At 42.9% G+C, this 19,174-nt stretch overlaps 1 protein-coding gene across 2 annotated transcripts in view; it reads right to left on the bottom strand.

Moving 5' to 3' along the window:
• Positions 1-4,432: 4,432 nt before the first annotated feature.
• RAPH1 (Ras association (RalGDS/AF-6) and pleckstrin homology domains 1) overlaps positions 4,433-19,174 on the bottom strand; it is a gene marked incomplete at both ends in the record, with an annotated part of 58,152 nt that continues 43,410 nt past the window's right edge. For both annotated transcript variants that reach the window (XM_080689007.1, XM_080689008.1), the window contains 4 exons: positions 4,433-6,406; positions 9,461-9,603; positions 10,839-10,959; positions 12,265-12,363. In XM_080689007.1, the coding sequence (XP_080545133.1) occupies positions 4,433-6,406; positions 9,461-9,603; positions 10,839-10,959; positions 12,265-12,363 (2,337 nt within the window). The remainder of the gene's footprint in view (positions 6,407-9,460; positions 9,604-10,838; positions 10,960-12,264; positions 12,364-19,174) is intronic.

The raw sequence follows: 19,174 nt of genomic DNA, 5'->3' as shown, positions 1-19,174 counted from the left end.
CCTCAGCTAAGTAGGCCCTTTGCAACTCAGTGAGACACTGATTCAAAATAAAGAATAAAAAACAGGGTTGGGGATGTAGCTTGGAGGTCAGAATGCCCCTGGGCTCTACCTCCAGTACTGGGGGGGGGGGGAAGGTTGAACTCGGGGACATTTTACCTTATTCAATCATTTTCTCATCAGGTATATAAATTATCACAACTATTTTACTGAAAGCAAGTTGTCACACCATATGGGCCTAAATTTTAAAATCTGGGATTATATCAGTTAAAATGTTACTTGTGAAGGTATCAAAATAATTGGTGGAAACATATAAAAGCAGAAATGGCTTTTAGGTATAAAATTACCTTCTGTTGCTGGGCGTGGTGGCGCACGCTTGTAATCCCCATGCTTGGGAGGCTGAGACAGGAGGATCATGCAGATTGGAAGCCAGTCTTAGCTGGCTTGAGAGACCCTGTTTCCAAAGAAAATATAAAATAGGTCTAGGAGTATAGCCTGGAGGTAGAAGGCCTCTGGGTTCCATCCCCAGTACCACCACCACCAAAAAAAAAAAAAAATAAAAACCTGTTTGTAACATAAAACTGATTTTAAGGCTGAGACTGAGACAGGAGGATTGCAAGGCTCTCAGAAACCAAGTGACAGTTGACAGTTGGGCGTGGTGCGCACGCTTGTAATCCCAGCATTCGGGAGGCTGAGACCGGAGGGATTGTGGTTCGCGGACAGCCTCAGCTACTTAGGCCCTTCACAACTCACTGAGACCTTGTTTCAAAATAAAGAATAAACAGGGCAGGGGGTGTAGCTTGGAGTAGAATGTCCCTGAGTTCCATCCCTAGACCTGCAAAAACAAAACAAAACAAAACAAAAAAACCCCAATCCTAGTGAGAACCTGTTTCCAAATAAATAAAAAATTAGGCTGAGTACCCCCCCCAAAAAAAAGTTTTTGCAGGCTAATTTGTAACTTAAATCCCGAAGTAAACTTATTAGCAGTTGCTTTCTCCTAAAAGTTTTTGAAATATGAATTGATGCATAATTCCTAGTAAACTTTATCTCAGAATTATTACCCTATTGGAATTTACTATAAACACTCAAAAAAATTTGGGGGGATCATACTGAGGATCAAATCCCTGGACATTCTACCTCTAAACTATACCTCCAGCCCTATTTTATTTAGAATAAAACAGGGTTGAAGTTCCTAAAAGCCTCACTAAATTTCTGAGGTTGTCCTTAAACCTATGATCCTCCTATCCCATCCTCCCAAGGACTGGGATTACAGATGTACACCAGCATACCTGGCTTCAACTTTAACTTGATAAACCCAGCATTGTTTTTAACAAGGCAATGTGCACAGATAGTTTGTAGCCCTTGATAAGATATGTCAAAAATGGGCAAAAGCACCTTGATTTTAGAGGAGCATAAAATGCTATGCCTATGTTACTTTGCCCAAAATTTTGATGAAAATCATTTCCTGTAAGATTCAGCCATCTTTCTGATTTTACAGATTCCCTCCAAAATTCAGAAAATCTGGTTTACAGTTAAGTGGGTATCTAAGAACCTAAAGATAGCGATCCAAGTTGAAATCATCAATAGTGAAAATAAAGGATGTCCCTAATAAAGCAAACGCCAGCTCTGAGGGGCCCCCGTGGCACTGCCCTGGGCGGCAAGACAAGTTTGACCAGTCGCTGGCAGCACAGCGGGTCAGCTGCCCCGACTCAGCCCGAAGGAGCCACAGAGGTGGGAGCCTGGGCAGGAGGCAGTGACAGAAGGCTCTCCAGTATTGCCTGGCAGTAAAGGTGCCTATGACACACCAGAGCCAACAGAGAACTACAGAAATAGTCCCAGGAAAAAAACCACAGCCCAGCGTATACCCACATTAAGAAAGCTCACTAGGGAGGAAAATACTGGAAGCGCAATCTAACGTGCACCTTGGGTTCCTTTGATTCCGTGGCCTCACATATTAAACTTTTTGGTCCCCCCACTGGCCTGGCGCTCTTCTTGGCACCACTAATTTACAATGATGTTTGTCCTTCCAGGAAAATAAACCAGAAGCCACAGTTCAAGATGGCTATCCCCAGGATGAACACAAGCCAAGAAACCACACACTGAAAAACAAGGGCTTTTTAGGGCTCAAATCATGAATGAAAAAGACTGGAGATAGGTTTCCTCTTCAAGGAAAGTGAGTCTACCTACTTCCATTCAAAAACAAAAACCTACAATAAAAACAAAAAGCTCAAAACACCACCCTAGAGATGGATATTTAGGTAGCTGGATTTGTATTCTCATTGACTCTTTCCCCTACAAATATGGGTAATCCTTAGCATCAAACAGCAAGAAGACTGAGAAATTACTTCACGCTCAAGTCACAGTGAAGCTTGGCAATCTACTCAGAAGTGACCTAAATTACTGTGCATGCATTAAATGAATGCAGACATGTTAAAGGGCACTTCATAAGCACAAGGATATCAAGGACACAAAATCTGTTAAGGATTTGAAAGATCCAAAAAAAATCTTAACGCAGGGCTTTTGAAAACAATGCATGATGTGTCTATATTTGTGTGTATACATATGGATATATGTATACATACACACACACATATATATATTCCTATTGCTTCATAACCACACAAATATATTGAACAATATCCCAGAAATGTGGCAATGGAGAGGTGCTACTTGTGTTCCTCGCGATGCAGGTCTTATAGAGTGGGCTACAGTGACACCTCACACACACAGGACAACTTTAGCTTATTCTCAAACTATTTGCTATCTTTGCCCTACCTCATTGGCATCTCTCTTCCTGTGAGGAAGTGCCAGGAGACTTCTGCATTGGAAATCCTTTCAGAAGGCATAGACTCATTCCCAAGATGTGCTCATTTATAAATGCTGGGATGGCCAGTTTTTATTCTGTTTAAGAGCAGCTCTAAAGATTGCATTTTATTCCTAACAGTCAATTTATCATCATAAATTAGTGAGACAGTACATATTTCTCTCATGTACCAAGGAAAATTTACAGGAAAAAAGTATACAGAAGTATAGTGTGAAGTGTATAGAAGTATAGTGTACCATTAGAGCAAGGACTCCATGTCATACCAAACTGCACATGCATAATACGTCATGTCACCGACGGCACTTGGGCTACAACACTACTACCTCAGAACACCTGGTAACCTGGAGAAGTTTCTATAACCAGGCTGCAACCAACTGAGTGAATGATCAAAAACCTCATTTATTGATAGTCTCACACCCAATGGATTCTTTGTATTACATATTGTAATCCTTATATTACACATTGTAATCCATATGCAACCTGATTAATGACACTTGTTCAAGGCCCAGTTTTGTTCTTTTCTCACCCCCACCCCCCATGTCTAAAGAGCAATGCACAAGAAAGACAGGCATTTCAGAAGGTGATTTTGTTTTTCCTAATGATGCACCATATTGGGCACAGGATGTGTATATGTCATATATCAACTGTCTACAGATACCAACACCTACCTATAGCACACACTGTGAGGTAACCAGGAACCAAAGACATACCGGGGAAGTGCATCACAGGGATACTGTGTTGGACATTTTCACAATAAGTTAAAGCAAGGATCATGAAGCCAAGTAGACAAGGCCTCATGAACTAGTACTCAAACTATCCAGCATTATAGTATTACAGTATCCACACATTATTGGCAAAGAGCTTACCTGTGAGAGGACATGTCCTAGATGTGGGTGGGGTCATTGGAGGAGAACTCAACTAGAATGATTTGGTTACACCATGGATTTGCTTTCTTCTATGCACAATCACACATAGACAGCATCTGTGAAAATTTCCCCCTCCTGTACTATTTACCCGTTCTATGAAGCTTGAAGTCCTGATTTAAAGTGCCCCATAACGTATAGTAATGAAGTGTCAGTCACACAGTTCTAACTTCAGCCAACTAGGGGGAAAACAAACTCAAAAGCCCTGTAGACAGACCATTCTGGTTGTTTTCTCAAGCTGAGAAAGAACATGTTATACATAAACTCCTTAATCACGCGATGCACAACATGCACAAACAGGCCGCACATGGACAGACACTTACAAAGCATCTTCTAAGTCAGTCGTTAGAAGTTTTTGGTCCATTCCACATGATAGACAAAAGAAGTCATGAGACAGAACACAGACGTCCTTCCATGCCTCTTCCACCCAAAATACACAAAATGAGAGGAAGGGAATAAATAGAACCGCTCTCAGTTCTCTCTCTATACACATACATATATGGATACATATATACACACACAATCTGTAGCAATGTGTGCACATTTATACACACACACACAGGCTGAATGCTACCTGAATAACAACACCATCCTACCAGGAGACCCTGAGCACCTGAGTTCACAGGTGATCAGGCGAGCCGATTGTAGAACTGATTACAGCTATCATGGAAATAAAGTCTTGTGGCGACTACCAGTCTCTTGAGAGCTTGGTGTTCTGGTCTCTTTTGGGGGGTGCGGGAGGAGGTCCCCTCCGTAACGTTGCATAGCCTGAGATATGACTGCCTCCGTACCCAGCCTTCTGTTGATCAGAGAGCAGTTCAGGGGGTGGTGGGGGCAACGCCATATCATCCATGGTGGCTGTGGGTTCTGCTCTGGACATGCGGGAGGAGGAGAGTGAGCCATGCCGGGTGATGGACTTCCGCTGCAGTGTCCTGTTGAGGTCGGCCAGGAATCCAGGCTGGACGCTAAGGCTGGATTTGGGAGATGTGGGCACTTGTGGCACAACTGTGGCCGTTGCTGGCTGCTCAGAGATCTCTGCTTGAGTGAGGCGGGTGCTGTCGTTCCGTTTGGGTCTTGTGGGTGGAGGGGCCTTCTTCACTGACACTTTAGACCAGGGCTGTGGTTGAGGATTAACAACTGCCACTTTTGGAGAGGTGTTTCCCGAGAATACTGCTGGAATCTCGATGGGGGGCAGAGGAAGCTCTATTTCAGGTGGAGGGGGTGGAAAGTCAGAATCAGATGGAGGAGAAGGAAATTCCACCATGGAGTCCTTTCCACGCCCGCTCAGCACAGAGGGTTTTGCTGACACGCATGCTTGCTGGATCACGCTGGGAAGGCTGACTCCAGAAAGATGTAATTTTCCAGGCTTGGGGGGTGCTGCAGGAGGAGGTGGGGTCTCTTTCCCAGGAGGCCCTGATTCTGCAGGTGGTGCAAACTTGCTGACTAGACTGTCTACGGAGGATCTCTTGGGCTCAGGGTGCTCTGCACAACTGCTGGATTTAATGCTGGAGTTGCGCTGTGGTGTTGGGGGTGGTTTCTTTCCCCCAGGGCTGGACATCTTGCTGGGCTTTTTGCCTGGAGATCCACCTTTGTCAGGGGGAGGAGAAGCTGTGGGCGGCACAGGTGGTGGGGCTGGGGCTGGCAGAGGCGGCGGCGGGGGTGGTGGAGGAAATACTAGGCTGCTTTCAGGGGGGGGAGGAGGAAAGTCAGGAGACGGGACAGGGATAGAGCTGGGCTGCCATTTGGGTTTCGCTTTTACAGCAGGAGGGGACTGTGGAGTGACGTTTGCTGGGATGGGCTTTAGGGGCTGAGATTCCACAGCAGGAGGGGTTGGAGGGGGTGGGAACTGGCTGGCTATCTGCTTCACGACCGTGGGCACGGGAGACAGTGGGGGTTGAGGGGGCTTTACACAGAAGCTCTGCTGCTTGGGCAACGTGGGTGGGGGCATTGGCACAGGTGGAGAGGGCTGAGTGTGAGGAACCTGGAAAGCTGGCTGCTTTTTTGCTGGGGGCACTGGAGGAGCAGAGATGGGTGGTGCAGCTTGTGCCGTAGTGGGTGGCACGGTCTTGGCGCTGGCTGGTGGAGGGATGATCACTAGTGGTTTCGGGGGGGCCTGGGGAGGTCCAGGAGGAGCTGGCGGGGGTGCGGGAGGAGCCACCTGAGGAGCATGCTGAACTTGATGAATCTTCAGTGGAGGAGGTGGGGGGCTGAACTGTGGAAGGGATGGGGCACAGGGTGCTGGCTTCAGCTGAGCCATAGCTGAGCCAGGGGTGGGGGGCGGCGGTGGGGGTGGGGGAGGGGGGACAGCGCCACTGGGGGGCACCAGGATCTGAGGCTTGACTGACTGAGAGGGCAGAGGCTGTGCCACAGGGGGCGGTGGAGGCTTGAACAGGGGCCCTGAGTGCTGAGCTGCATTCTGCAGCCTTGTGATTGTGCTGTACTTGACAAACATTGTGGCTGCTGAGCCTGTGGAGGGTGCAGACTGGCTGGGGAGGGGTGGTGGCGGGGGTGGCGGCGGCGGGGGTGGAGGCGGGGGTGGAGGGGGTGGGGGGGGCAAAGGGGGCGAAGGCTGTGAAGCAGTGTAAGGGGTGACTATCTTAGTTTGTGGGGACAAAGGGGGCATAAGTGAAGTGTAGGGCCGATTCATTGGTTCCATTCTGGCCTAAAAGAAGTGTAAAAAGGGAGATGGGAGAGAAAAACAAAATGGTTACAGAGGTAAGCTTTGATTACATAAAACTAAAAAGAATCTGGGACATGCATGAAAAGGGTGCAGTGGTTGGCAACTATGAAGAGGACAATGCCAGGAGGCTAAAATCGGACATTTGGGCAACCAGGACATAGAAAAGACTTCCACTCAGCAGTATTCTCAAATGGCTAGACTGCCTAACAACCCAGATGGTGCTCCTGCTGCAAATGCCTTCTGGAGGGTGTAGGGGGTGTTGTCTGGCGCAGTGGGACTGGTTGTGGGCCCCTCTGCACTGGCCTGTCCTGGACTCTGGCAAGGGCATGTGATGGCTCGGGGTCGCCTCTCGGTCCCTGATGCACCTACATCGGGCCGATGCCACCATTGGGTTACTGGGTTACTGGGTTTAGGAATGCTGGCGGAGCACCTCCCAAGCAATGAGATGGCTTCTGGGGCTAGGAAGCTGACACACAGAGTGCGAGCGTGCTCAGCAGCATGCAGCCACACAGCAGTGACAAGCTTGACCACACTCGCGTTCAGGTGAGACACTTGCACCCAACATGCACAGAAGTCCAGCAATGCGGCAGGGTAGGGGGCATTCTTTACATATGCTCTACTGGAAAATATATAAAGAAACACTTCATAAACATTAGAGCAAAACATATCTCAAAAGAAAAAGCCACCAAAAGAAGAGGAAACTCTGGAAAGCTAGAGGAAAGGAAATCTATCAAGACATAGGAGCTAAGGTTTGCCAGAAACCTGCCAACCAATCCACCTGGTACCACTTGGCACAGCTGAAATGACTACATTCGGTTGGTTATTTCATGAAACTAATCATGCATGACTGTGGCTCAAGTACTTTTGAAAAGAGGAAAGAAAGGATCCTAAGTGTACTAACTTTGGGTACATCTTTTAGGCTCTTTGAACAAATTATGAAGTAAGATAAACCATTCACTGAAAATGCTTTAGATTAGTGGGCTAGAAGGCTAATCACAAGACTTATTTCTAATTCCTACCAGGACACATGTTTCTTTAAAACTACACATCAAAATTAAAGAATTAGTTTGTAAGAGCTGGTTATACGAATCATCCAAGGTTAATGTGTTTCAAGAGAACAGCCCCTGACCTTAATCTGACCCTGTGTTGGCTGCTGCAGACTTGCAGACCTTAGCTGTGCTCGCCTTCTCCTGTAGCACCTGAGGCCGAGGCAACAGGAGAAGAAACAGAAGGGTCAAGACACAAACAGCTGGCACTGCACAGCAGGCTTGCTTTTGTTCCAAAACTCTTCAGGTGATGATGGAATGTGGTGGTGGTGCTGTGTGTGTGTGTGTGTGTGTGTGTGTGTGTGTGTGTGTGTGATCTGTGTGTGCACACACGCACTGGGGATTGAACTCAGAGGCATTCTATCTCTATGCTACACCCCCAGCCCTACTTTATTTGGAAACAGTCTCACTAAGTTGCTGAGGCTGACCAGGAACCTGCAATCTCCTGTCTCAGGCTCTGAAGCAGTGGGATTACAAGCACGCACTACCACACCTGGTTTGGTCTTTGCCTTTTAATGACAGAGCACTTGGGACTTTGGTTTCCTTTGTCTTACATATAACAATTAGGCAGTTCTATAACTTAAAATGCACATGAGCTGGGCATGGCAGTGCATACTTGGTATTCCCAGTATTTGGGAGGTTGAGACAGGGGAATCATGGGCTCACAGCCAGTGTCAGTAACTTAGCGAGGCCCTCCACAACCTAGTGAAACCCTGTTCCAAATTAAAAAATAGTCTGGGTATAGTTCAGAGTTAGAATGTCACTGTGTTCGACCCCTAGCATAACACACACACACACACACACACACACACACACACACACACACACCTGCAAATGGGTCTTACCAAGGATTTTTCTTCAGACATACAAATTACATAAACTAGCTTTTTTAGTACATGTTTGCAGTATTAGCTCCATCCAAACTGATTAAGAGAATTTTCTTAAAAGTTTGAGTCTCTGGTAAGGACATTAAGCAAACTGTTTAAGAATTTAGGTTATCAGAATCAATCTCAAATATGCATTTCTGAAAGAAACGTCTTCACCCCCACATTGTACTGCTAATGCCTCCTCCTCCCCTTATAGGGTCAGTTAATCAACCATATATACAAATTAAGGAATAAATTTATTTTCACAGAAATAAATTTAAATATCCACTTAATTCTCATTTATGAATGTACTTATCTAAGTGATAGACCAAAAGAAAAATCTAAATGATTATGGAGTAGAAACAGAACAGTGCAGCAGGGGTGCGTTACCTGCTACAGTGGCGCGCACACTAGGCTGCTGCGGTGGTGACCGCCGCCAGGACATGCCCTTGCCTACACACTACAGAGGCCACTTGATGGGAACTCCTGTGTCTGAGCTGAAGAGTCTGTTTTTCTATATATCATAGTCTTGCAATAATCATAGTTGTTCTTTGGTGTCACTGAATAACATAGTGCACAAAGCTCAGGAGTCTACATTTTATGGGAATGATTTGAATTCTGTCTTCCACATAATGTATAATTTGAGAAAATTCAGTGATTCCCAGAGAAATGCTTAAAACTACATAAGAAAAGATAACAAGGAAGAATCTGAATAAATTAGTAACAAATAAAGAAATAACCAAGTGATTTCTCTGGAAACATGAAGGGCACTGGAACTAGAGGTGTCCTATTCAACTGGTTAAGTGCAGAAAGGAAGAAACTTAAAGCTTAAAACATTGAGCCACTGACAAGTTAAATGAACTATCAGTTTTTGTTTTGTTTTGTCTTTTTAAAAAGATTTTAGGTCATTAGAGCTAATTTGCAAATATTCATTTACAAGGGGAAGTCAAATCAACAGGTCTCTCTGAAATGGTTTTCCCCATTACAATTAAGAATACGAAGATCTAATAAGACTGAAATAGCACCAAAAAGTTTCCTAATAAAGGAATAAAAGAGCACAAATTAAGCCCATGACAATGCAAACTGAGATCTGTCAAGGTATATTAAACACTACAGTATATCACCTTGCTAGATTCTTCCAACTGAGTTCCTCGTTTCCAGGCCTCAGAAAAGATGGAGCTCACGATGCTTTGAGAGCGGATGTGTCCTGCTGGCTGTGTGTCAGAAACTCCACTATCAGACTGGTTAGAGTGATTTGACTGAGACTCTGTTTTAAATAGTTAACAACAAAAAGATTAAAATCAGCTTCTGAGAATATGGATATGAATGCATACATTTAGATCTTTAATAAGGTGAAGTGCTACATGAAACAGCCACAAATTAGTTTGTCAGAAACATAGTATGGCTTAACTATAATTTTAAACTAGTTCCAGGTATTTCTATTCCATTGAGGCTTTTCTTTTCTCTTTTTAATTATCTTTTTTTTTTCGGGACTGGGGATGGAACCCAGAGGCATTTGACCTCCAAGTTACACCCACTGCCCAATTTTTTATTCTTTATTTTGAAACAGGGTCTCACTGAGTTGTGGAGGGCCTAAGTAGCTGAGGCTGTCCGCAAATCGCGATCCTCCTGTCTCAGCCTTCAGAATGCTGGGATTACAAGTGTACGCCACCACGCGCCCGGCTTCATTGAGGCTTTTAATTATTCATTTAATTTATTTAGTGGTAGTGGGGTGGAACCCAGGGGCTTTTCCACCTCTCTGCTATATTCCCAGAGTTATATATATATTTTGGTGGTACTAGAGATGGAACTCAAGGGCCTTCTACCTCCAGGCTACACTCCCAGACCTATTTTATATTTTATTTGGAAACAGGGTCTCTTAAGCCAGCTGAGGCTGGCTTCAAACCTGGGCAATCCTCCAGTCTCATCTCCCAAGTGCGGGGATTACAAGCCACCATGCCCGGCTCCCAGACCTATTTTTTATTTTATTTGGAAACAGGGTCTCACTAAATTGCTGAGAGCCTCACTAAGTAGCTGAGGCTGGCTTTGAACCTGTGCGATCCTCCTGTCTCAGCCTCCCAAGCACGGGGATTACAAGTGCGTGCCACCACGTCCAGCTATTCCGTTGAGATTTAAGAAAAACTGTGTAGATGAAGGGCAGCTTTCTCATGGATTCTATGGATAGAGACTCTTCCAAGCAACTTTTATCCCACACATTTCCATCAGTATATATGAGTTTTAAATGAAATTCATAAATATAAATAATAAAACAACTGGCTTTAGAAGTCAACATACTTGATTTTTAATTTCAGATACATTTGTGAACTAGTTCATGATATTTCCCCTTTAACTTTTTTTAAAAGCATTTCTTAATTATAGCTTAAAATGAGGTATAGCTTTAGGTCAAGAATAAATCTCAAGATAACAGGCCTACTATCAGTGCAATATCAATAACACTGATAATAAAACTAGTGCTTTGAAATGAATTGAATTCTGAATTACCTGGGATGCTGGAAGAACTGGATCCAGATTTAATGCTAGAGCTGGACAAGGAAGTCCAATCATAAGCTGTTTCTGTCCTCTTCAAGGCATCTTGATAGTTGATATAGAGTTGCTTCCCATACTAAACAGAAAGCAGTAATGATGACATTTGAACTTCGCTAGATATGACAGGTTTAGGTAGAAAGAGTAGACACTCTCCTGTACTGATTCACATCTTGTATTAATACCTATAACACTCCAAAAGTCTTTTAATACTATTTAATTATAATCCATTCTTATTTTTCTTCATTTGTAGCAGGCAGGCAAGAAGTCAGTGGTTAATTTTTAATTATGTTCACTATAAGTAAAATATCTTTTCACCCCAAGTCTTAATTTTTATTTTTTGTGGGTCTGGGGATAGAACCCAAGGGCATTCTACCTCCGAGATACACCTCAGGCCCTATTTTTTATTCTTTATTTTGAAACAGGGCCTCACTAAAAGTAGCTGAGGCTGCCTGAGAACCGTGATCCTCCTTAGTCTCCCCAATGCTGGGATTACAACTGTACGCCACCACGCCCGGCTTTCACCCCAAAATCTTGATCAAGGGCCAGATTCTCAGCACTATTCAGGGCACTAGTCCAAATATAGTTGGTAAATTACTACTACTACTTAATTAAATTTTTTAAAAATTTATTTTGCAGCCAGTGGCAATGGAGCATGCCTAATTCAAGTCCTTGGGGGCTGAGTTAGGAGGACTGCAGGTTTGAGGCCAGTGGGTGGTAACTTAGTGAGACCCTGTTTTTTAAAATTAAAAACTAAAAAGGGCTGAGGGTATCTAGCTCAGTGGTATAACCCTTTGGGTTCAATACCCAATACCCCCCCCCTCACACACACACACACACACACACACACACACACACACACACACACACAAGTACACACATAAAACAAAACTTTTATTTTGCTTAGGCTACACTTTGCTGTATAAGAATCATATATATATTTTCTACAAAGCCAAAATAAGTCATTTTGATGCTACCCAAGCTTTTACCAGCAGCAATATTATTCCACGGATAGCACTTATTAAAAGTTTACTCCTATCACCAAGGAAAAAGGACATTTAAAACGTGAACCAGACGTGGGCATGCCTGTAATCCCTGTACTTGGGAGGAGGTTCAAGGACAGCCTCAGCAACTTAGCAAGAACCTGTTTGAAAACAAAAAATGAAAACTGGTTGGGGGGTGTAGCTCAGAGGTAGAATGCCCCAGGGTTCAATCCCTAGTCCCATGCACATAAAACAATCAATCAAACAAACAAATTTAGGCCTAAGAAAACCAGACAATGGCAAAATCATGAAGATGAAACAAACAGAATAACTGTCATGACAATCAAAACTGCATTACTAAACACCTCATTACTCCATCATCAAACGGAAAGAAAGCATACCTTTGCAATGCGGATCCCATTTACCCACTGATGCAGGGTCCTCACATCATCACAACAAAGGTATTTGATATACTGAGACTTCTTCTGGATCTGCGGATGCTGCAAGATTAAAGGCAAAATCCAACTAGATTCTTGAAGAACTAAAAAAAAGAAAACAATCCCAACTCTATCAAAGCTTAAACATATCCTGATAAGTTATAGGCCACTGGGGTATACTTCTCATATGGCCACAGGGCTAAATAAAATAGCCCCTACATACTTTTACAATGTAAAATTTATGTTAAATACTAGGTCAAGATATCCAAGTTAGAGTAATCCTGCACATCATGGGAACTCTCCAAATATTCCTTCTACATTTCAAAGAAACAAAGTCCATCAAAGTTAACCACCAAGGTAAAGTTAACAGAATCAACTGGATCTTTAAGATTATGGAACGAGAAGAGTGTTTGATTTCACTCTGAACCACTGAAACCATGTCAGGAGAATCCAAATGAGAGAAGATCTTGGGTAAGGCTCTGGGTGCTTCTCTGTAGGTGAGTGACTGGGCTCTGTACACAGAGCACACAGCACAGCAGCTGGGACAAGAGCCCAGGCCGGACCTGATGCTGTGGTGGACATAACAGCACTGCTTTGTACCATACCAAACTGCAGGGATGCAGTGCGCCCTCCAGGAAAACAAGCAGCTTCTCAATGACACCATCACACTGAGTTTTCACAACTTACTGTACTTGTCAGTTGAGACTCAAATGGGGAATGAGTAAAGTGACACTGGATATAAAATCCAAGTGTTAGGAACAGATTTAAGCTATTTTAACTCTACTGGACCTCAACTACTAGGTCCTTGAGAAGAGAAACCCTGAATCATACTGCATTTTAATATAATGACTTATGATTACAATTGCTGTTTTCAGATGTTCTGAAAAATAAAAAAAATTTAAGGCCATACTTTACCTAGAAAAATGTTTAAATTTATGCTCAATTATCAGAAAGAAGGAAGCTCTGAAAGGATTTAGTTTTTCTAAAAACTTCCCAGCCACATTTATTTGTTGTGGAAACCCATGAAGTCAATAAAATAAGCAATTTGAGTATATTCTTCAGGCAGCAGAAATAGATGCCCACCAATACAAGTTATGTATCTGTATTGTTAAAGATCCCTCAGAGCCAGGCATGGTGGCAAACACTTGTAATCCCAGCATTTAGGAGTCTGAGACAGGAGGATCGTGGGTTCATGGCCAGTCTCAGTTACTTAGTGAGCCCCTGCTTCAAAATAAAGAATACAAAATAGGGCTGGGGGTGTAGCTCAGAGGTAGAATGCCCCTGGGGTTCCATCCCCAGTACTGCAAAAAAAAAAAAAAAAGTAAACCCACCTTTTCTATGCTATTTAATGCTGTACAGAGCTCAGCTCCTATAACACTGAATACCAAAACTGGCTCAGTTCCATTAACCTTTAATAATAAAAATTAACTTTCTTGTTAAAGGTTATAGTCAAGTTTTTTTTTTTTTTTTTTTTTTTTTTTTTTTTTTGGTGGTACTGGGGTTCCTGGAAGCCCTTCTACCTCCGGGCTACACTCCCAGATCTATTTTATATTTTTATTTGGAAACAGGGTCTCTTAAGCCAGTGCGGCTGGCTTTGAACCTGCGCGATCCTCCTATCTCCGCCTCCCAAGCGCGGGGATTACAAGAGTGTGCCACCACGCCTGGCTATAGTCAAAGTTTTAAATTAATAAACCATCAACAATATTAAATGTTAGCAAGACAAGACCCACCATTTTCTCGGACAATACTGACACCTTACTGGAGTAGGTTCTTTGTCCATACTAAGTCATGTTCCAAAAAACTGCCATAGCAATCTTGGAAGACCAAAGGAGGATAGGTAGAGGAACATTTTTTTCCCCCAACAAAAGAAGGAAAGGGAATATTACTTCATTTATTCATTTAAGAATATTAATGAGGAAGAACTATTCTCAGATACTTCAACTATGTTTTTGGATTCAATGATGAGTAAAACTGGGCCCTTGAGCTTAAGAATCCACAGTATGTGCAAAAAATAAAACAGGCTGACTGAAAAAGAGTTTTCTTAATGTTGCCAAGCAAGGCTACAATCAGAATGTTCTGCTTTGCTTGAAGGCACTGCCTACCAGCAGGGGCCCAGAGATCGGAACTGGCTGCTGTGATGGTTCCCAGCATTTACCATCGCTCTCTCCCTTCGTGGTGATTTGCATGGATGTCATTCACCCACACCACTGCCCGCCTGATGCAGGTGGCTTCTGTTTCTCCTCTAAATTAAGAAGCTCTTTAATCAACACAGAATTAGGAATACTTAAGATAAATTATCCTCTCCTCTTTTCACTTCATTTCTTTAATCTGGGAATACTGATAATATCCCAGAGAGTACTATGGTTTAATTATCTGACCATCTGTAAGTAAATAGATTACTTGCTAATTTAGAACCTAATTGTATGTATGTATGTATGTATGTATGTATGTATGTATGTATGTATTTATTTTTATGGTATTGGGGATGGAACCCAGGGATGTTCTACCTCTGAGCTACACCACCAGTCTCATTTTTTAATTCTTTATTTGGAAACAGGGTCTCACTGAGTTGCAGAGGGCCTCACTAAGTAGTAGCTGAGGCTGTCCTCAAACTAAGATCCTCCTGTCTCAGCCTCACAAATGCTGGGATTACAAGTGTGCGCCACCACACTCAGCCAGAACCTAATTTTAAAACCTCAAAAATTCCTCTCCATCTTTCCATATAATAAGGGCAATGATAGCTATCCTTAGGGCTACCAATCCCTGAGGTTATCCAACCTTAGTATATATTAGTCTAATAGATTGTATATATTGGTTGATATATTGTTATTTTCATTAAAGTAGCATTTATTGAACACTTCCTATTAATAGAAATTATGTGAAATATTTCATATACTTCAATATTCATGAAAATTATCTTAGTCATATTACTACCAATAGTATTCTGAGAAAAAAGTGAGGTACAGAGGGTTAAAGACAGCCCCTGAAGTTGCTTCCACCGTGAAACCACTGAGATTTGGATCCATTTAATCTCCTAGCACCTGTGGTCTTTTTTTTCCCTTTGCAGTACTGGGGATGGAACCCAGGGACATTCTACCTCTGAGCTACACCTGCAGCCCTACTTTTTTATTCTTTATTTTGAAAGAGTCTCACTGAGTTGCAGAGGACCTAAGTATCTGAGGCTGCCCATGAACTGCAATCCTCCTGTCTCAGCCTCCCAAATGCTGGGATTACAGGCATGCGCCACCACGCCCAGCACACCTGTGATCTTAACTATTATATCCTACCTTATTATGTTATATGCCTGACTCAGGGTAAAAATAATCTTCCTTCTCTTTCCCTATACAGGATTATGCTACCATTTTTAAAATCATATGTGGGCTAAGAGCAAGTATAGGGGAGACATTCACTGCCAAAACCCAGAAGTTCAACATTGAGATTTGGGCATAGGTAGAAGGAGATTGAACCCAGGGACATTTTTACCTCTGAGCTACACCTCCACTTGATTTTTTACTTTGAAACAGGATCTTGCTAAGTTGCTATGAGGGCTCACTAAGTTGCTAAGGCAGGCCTTGAGCCTGCAATCTTCCTGGTCCCAGCCTCCCAAGTACTGAGTTTGCAGGCATGCAATACTGTGCCCAGCTTATCTTCTTTATTTTTTTGATACTGGGGATTGAATCCAGAGGCATTCTACCTCCAAGCTACACCCCAGCCCAATTTTGTTTTTATTTTTATTTTAAACAGGGTCTCACTAAGTTGATGAGTCTCACTACTTGCTGAGGCTGTCCTTGAACATGTGATCCTCCAGTCTCAGCCTCCCAAGTACTGGAATTACAGGAATGTGTTACTACACGTCTTTTATAGAACCCCCAGTTCTATAAAAAGAAAACCCAGTTCCTTTATTTTTTGCAGAATTGGGGGATGAACTCAGTGGCATTCTACCTCTGTGCTACACTCCCAGCCGTATTTTTTTTCCCTTTATTTTGAAACAGGACCTCAATAAGTTGCAGAGGACCTGACTAAGTAGCTGAGGCTATCCATGAACTGTGATCCTCCGGTCTCAGCCTCGGAAGTACTGGGATTATAAGTGTGTACGACCATGGGGTTTATCTTCTTTATTTCTGAAAGAGTCGCAGTAAGTGTCTGAGGCTGGCCTTTTAGGCCTCGTCACACAACCCAGTGCTTTTCATAATTTACCATTCACTGTCCAATCTAGCATAAAAGCAACTAACTCTGCCTCTCCAGGTCTTCACTGCTCGGTGAGGGCTCCTGTGCCACATCAAAGTTGCACCATGCTTTTACCTTACTAATCTATCTTATACCAATGTAATTCTCAGCCCAAATGGGACTTAAGAGAGAGAAGTAAGAGTTTTTCCATCCCTTCAATATTCACATTAGAAATTACAACTGGGGTGGCGCACGCTTGTAATCCCAGCATTCGGGAGGCGGAGACAGGAGGATCGTCGTTTGTGGGCAGCCTCAGCTACTTAGTGAGGTCCTCTGCAACTGAGTGAGACCCTGTTTGAAAATAAAAAGAATAAAAAAATAGGGCTGGGGGTATAGCTTGGAGGTAGAATGCCCTTGGGTTCCATCCCCAGTACTGCAAAAAAGGAAAAAAGAAAAAAGAAAAAAAGAAAAAAAGAAATTATAACTGGGCTGGGCATGGTGGTGCATGCTTATAATCCTGACACTTGGGAGGCTGAGATGGGAGGATCAAAGGTTTGAGGTCAGCTTCAGAAACTTAGTAAAACCCTATTTCAAAATAAAAAATAAAAAGGGCTGGGGAAGCTGGGTGTGATGGCGCACACTTGTAATCCCAGCATTAGGGAGGATGAAAGCCGGAGGATCATGGTTCACAGACACCCTCAGCTACTTAGTGAGGCTCTTTGCAACTCAGTGAGACCTGGTTTCAAAATAAAGAATAAAAAATAGGGCAGGGGGTGTAGCTCGGAGGTTGAATGCCCCTGGGTTCCATCTCCAGACCCCCTCTCCCCCGCACACACACACAAAAAAAGGGTTGGGGATATGGCTAAAGTAGAATGCCCCTGAGTCCAATCCCTAGTACAAAATAAATAAATAAATAAATAAATAAATAAATAAATAAAACAGAAAAAGTTTTTTTTTGGGGGCAGGTCTGAGGATGAAACCCAGGGGCATTCTACTTCCGAGCTACACCCTCTGCCCTATTTTTTCTTTATTTTGAAATAGGGTCTCACTAAGTTGAAGAGGGCCTCACTAAGTAGCTAAGGCTGTCTGTGAACCGTGGTCCTCCAGTCTCAACCTCCCGAATGGTGGGATTACAAGGGTGTGCCACCACGCCCAGCGAAAAAGATTTTTGACATCATGGCCTTAGGGTCTCCCAGGGAATCTTGGGCCTCATTTTGAAAACTGCTGGATAAAAGTACTGTGTACTGCCTTTTAATAATTTTTTGCTCAAAACTGGGTGAAGTGGCACACATCTGTAATCCCAGTTACTCAGGAGGCTGAGGGAGGAAGATGGTTAGTTCAGGGCCAGCCTAAGCAATTTAGTGAGACTCTTGTCTCAAAATTTCAAAAGTTTAAGAGGTATTTTGTTTGTGAGGGAGAGGTTGCACTTTAGTGGTATAGTGCTTACCTAGCAGGTAAAAGGCTTTGGGTTCAATCTTTAGTACAAAAGAAAAAATAAGTAACCTGAAATGATACAGTGGTATTCTCTGAGTATTGCTGAATAAAAGGTTGCAGCTGAGGGCAGTGGCATATGCCTGTAATTCTATTACTTGGAAAGCTGAGACAATAGGATCCCAGGTTTGAGGCCAGCCTCAGCAACTTAGTGAGACCTTCTCTCAAAATAAAAAGGGTTGGGAGTATAGCTCAGAGGTAGAGTATTCCTGGCTTCAAATCTTAGTGCCAAAAAATTAAAAAATAAAAAGCAAAACAGGTTACCCATACAATATATTTATCAAAGTGATCAAAACTCCACTCTAAAATTCTAAGCAAATGCTACTCCCAAACCAACTCACAATTCTCCAAAAGATAAGTCAAACATGATATAAACATACTGACCTATGCAGTTACCAAGAGTTTACTAAAATGGAACCAATAAGAACCTAATTATCTCTATAATTTACTTAATGTTGTATGTTGACTTTTATCAATGTTTGAGATCACTAGAGACTAAAACTGTCCATTCTTCCCAAATGTACAGATACAGCCAGGGTGAGGAAGCTCAAGAGCCTAATTAAAGGAGGGAAAACCCCTAAAACAGCTCAGATAGCAGGAGCTATTATCGGTACAGTTTGGGGGAGGGGAGACAAAAATTATTTCTGGACCAGATGACAGCCAGTTGATTTTGAATTTGGGCACAGTGACCTCTGATGGTTCTTTTGTAAGCAGAGGAAATTAACCAAAATACATGTGTCTTACATTTGGCCCTAAATTTTCCTAAAATAAACCTACTATTTAATGAGTCTTAAATTTATAATCAAATATTCTGTATGTATTATGGTAAAAAGTTTATAATGATCATCCACTCCTTATTTGCAGTAGTTTAATTAGGGCTAATTGGCTGAGAGTCAGTTATGAACATGCCTTTTCTTTATGCTTTTATTGGTACATTATAGTCTCACTGTAGTTCAGTGATAGCAACATACATGCACACAGCGCTTTAGCTTTCCCTAGGGTCTCTCCCCACTCTCCCTTCTTCCCCATACAAGGTATTGATATTGACACTGGTGTTCTCACGGTACCTAATGTTAATGGAAGTGGTTTCTTCACTGATCCTCCCTCTTCCCTCAACCTCCCCTAGACTGCCTCTCCCTGGCTCCACTGAGGTTTTTCTCCATTATCTGAAGTCCCTCTAGTACAGATTACACCCTAGCTTCGCATATGAAAGAAA

The sequence above is a fragment of the Muscardinus avellanarius genome, assembly GCF_963383645.1.
Source record: "Muscardinus avellanarius genome assembly, chromosome: 2".
NCBI lineage: Eukaryota > Metazoa > Chordata > Mammalia > Rodentia > Gliridae > Muscardinus > Muscardinus avellanarius.
Note: the sequence above shows the minus strand (reverse complement) of the source record. Positions and strands in the feature narration are given on the sequence as shown.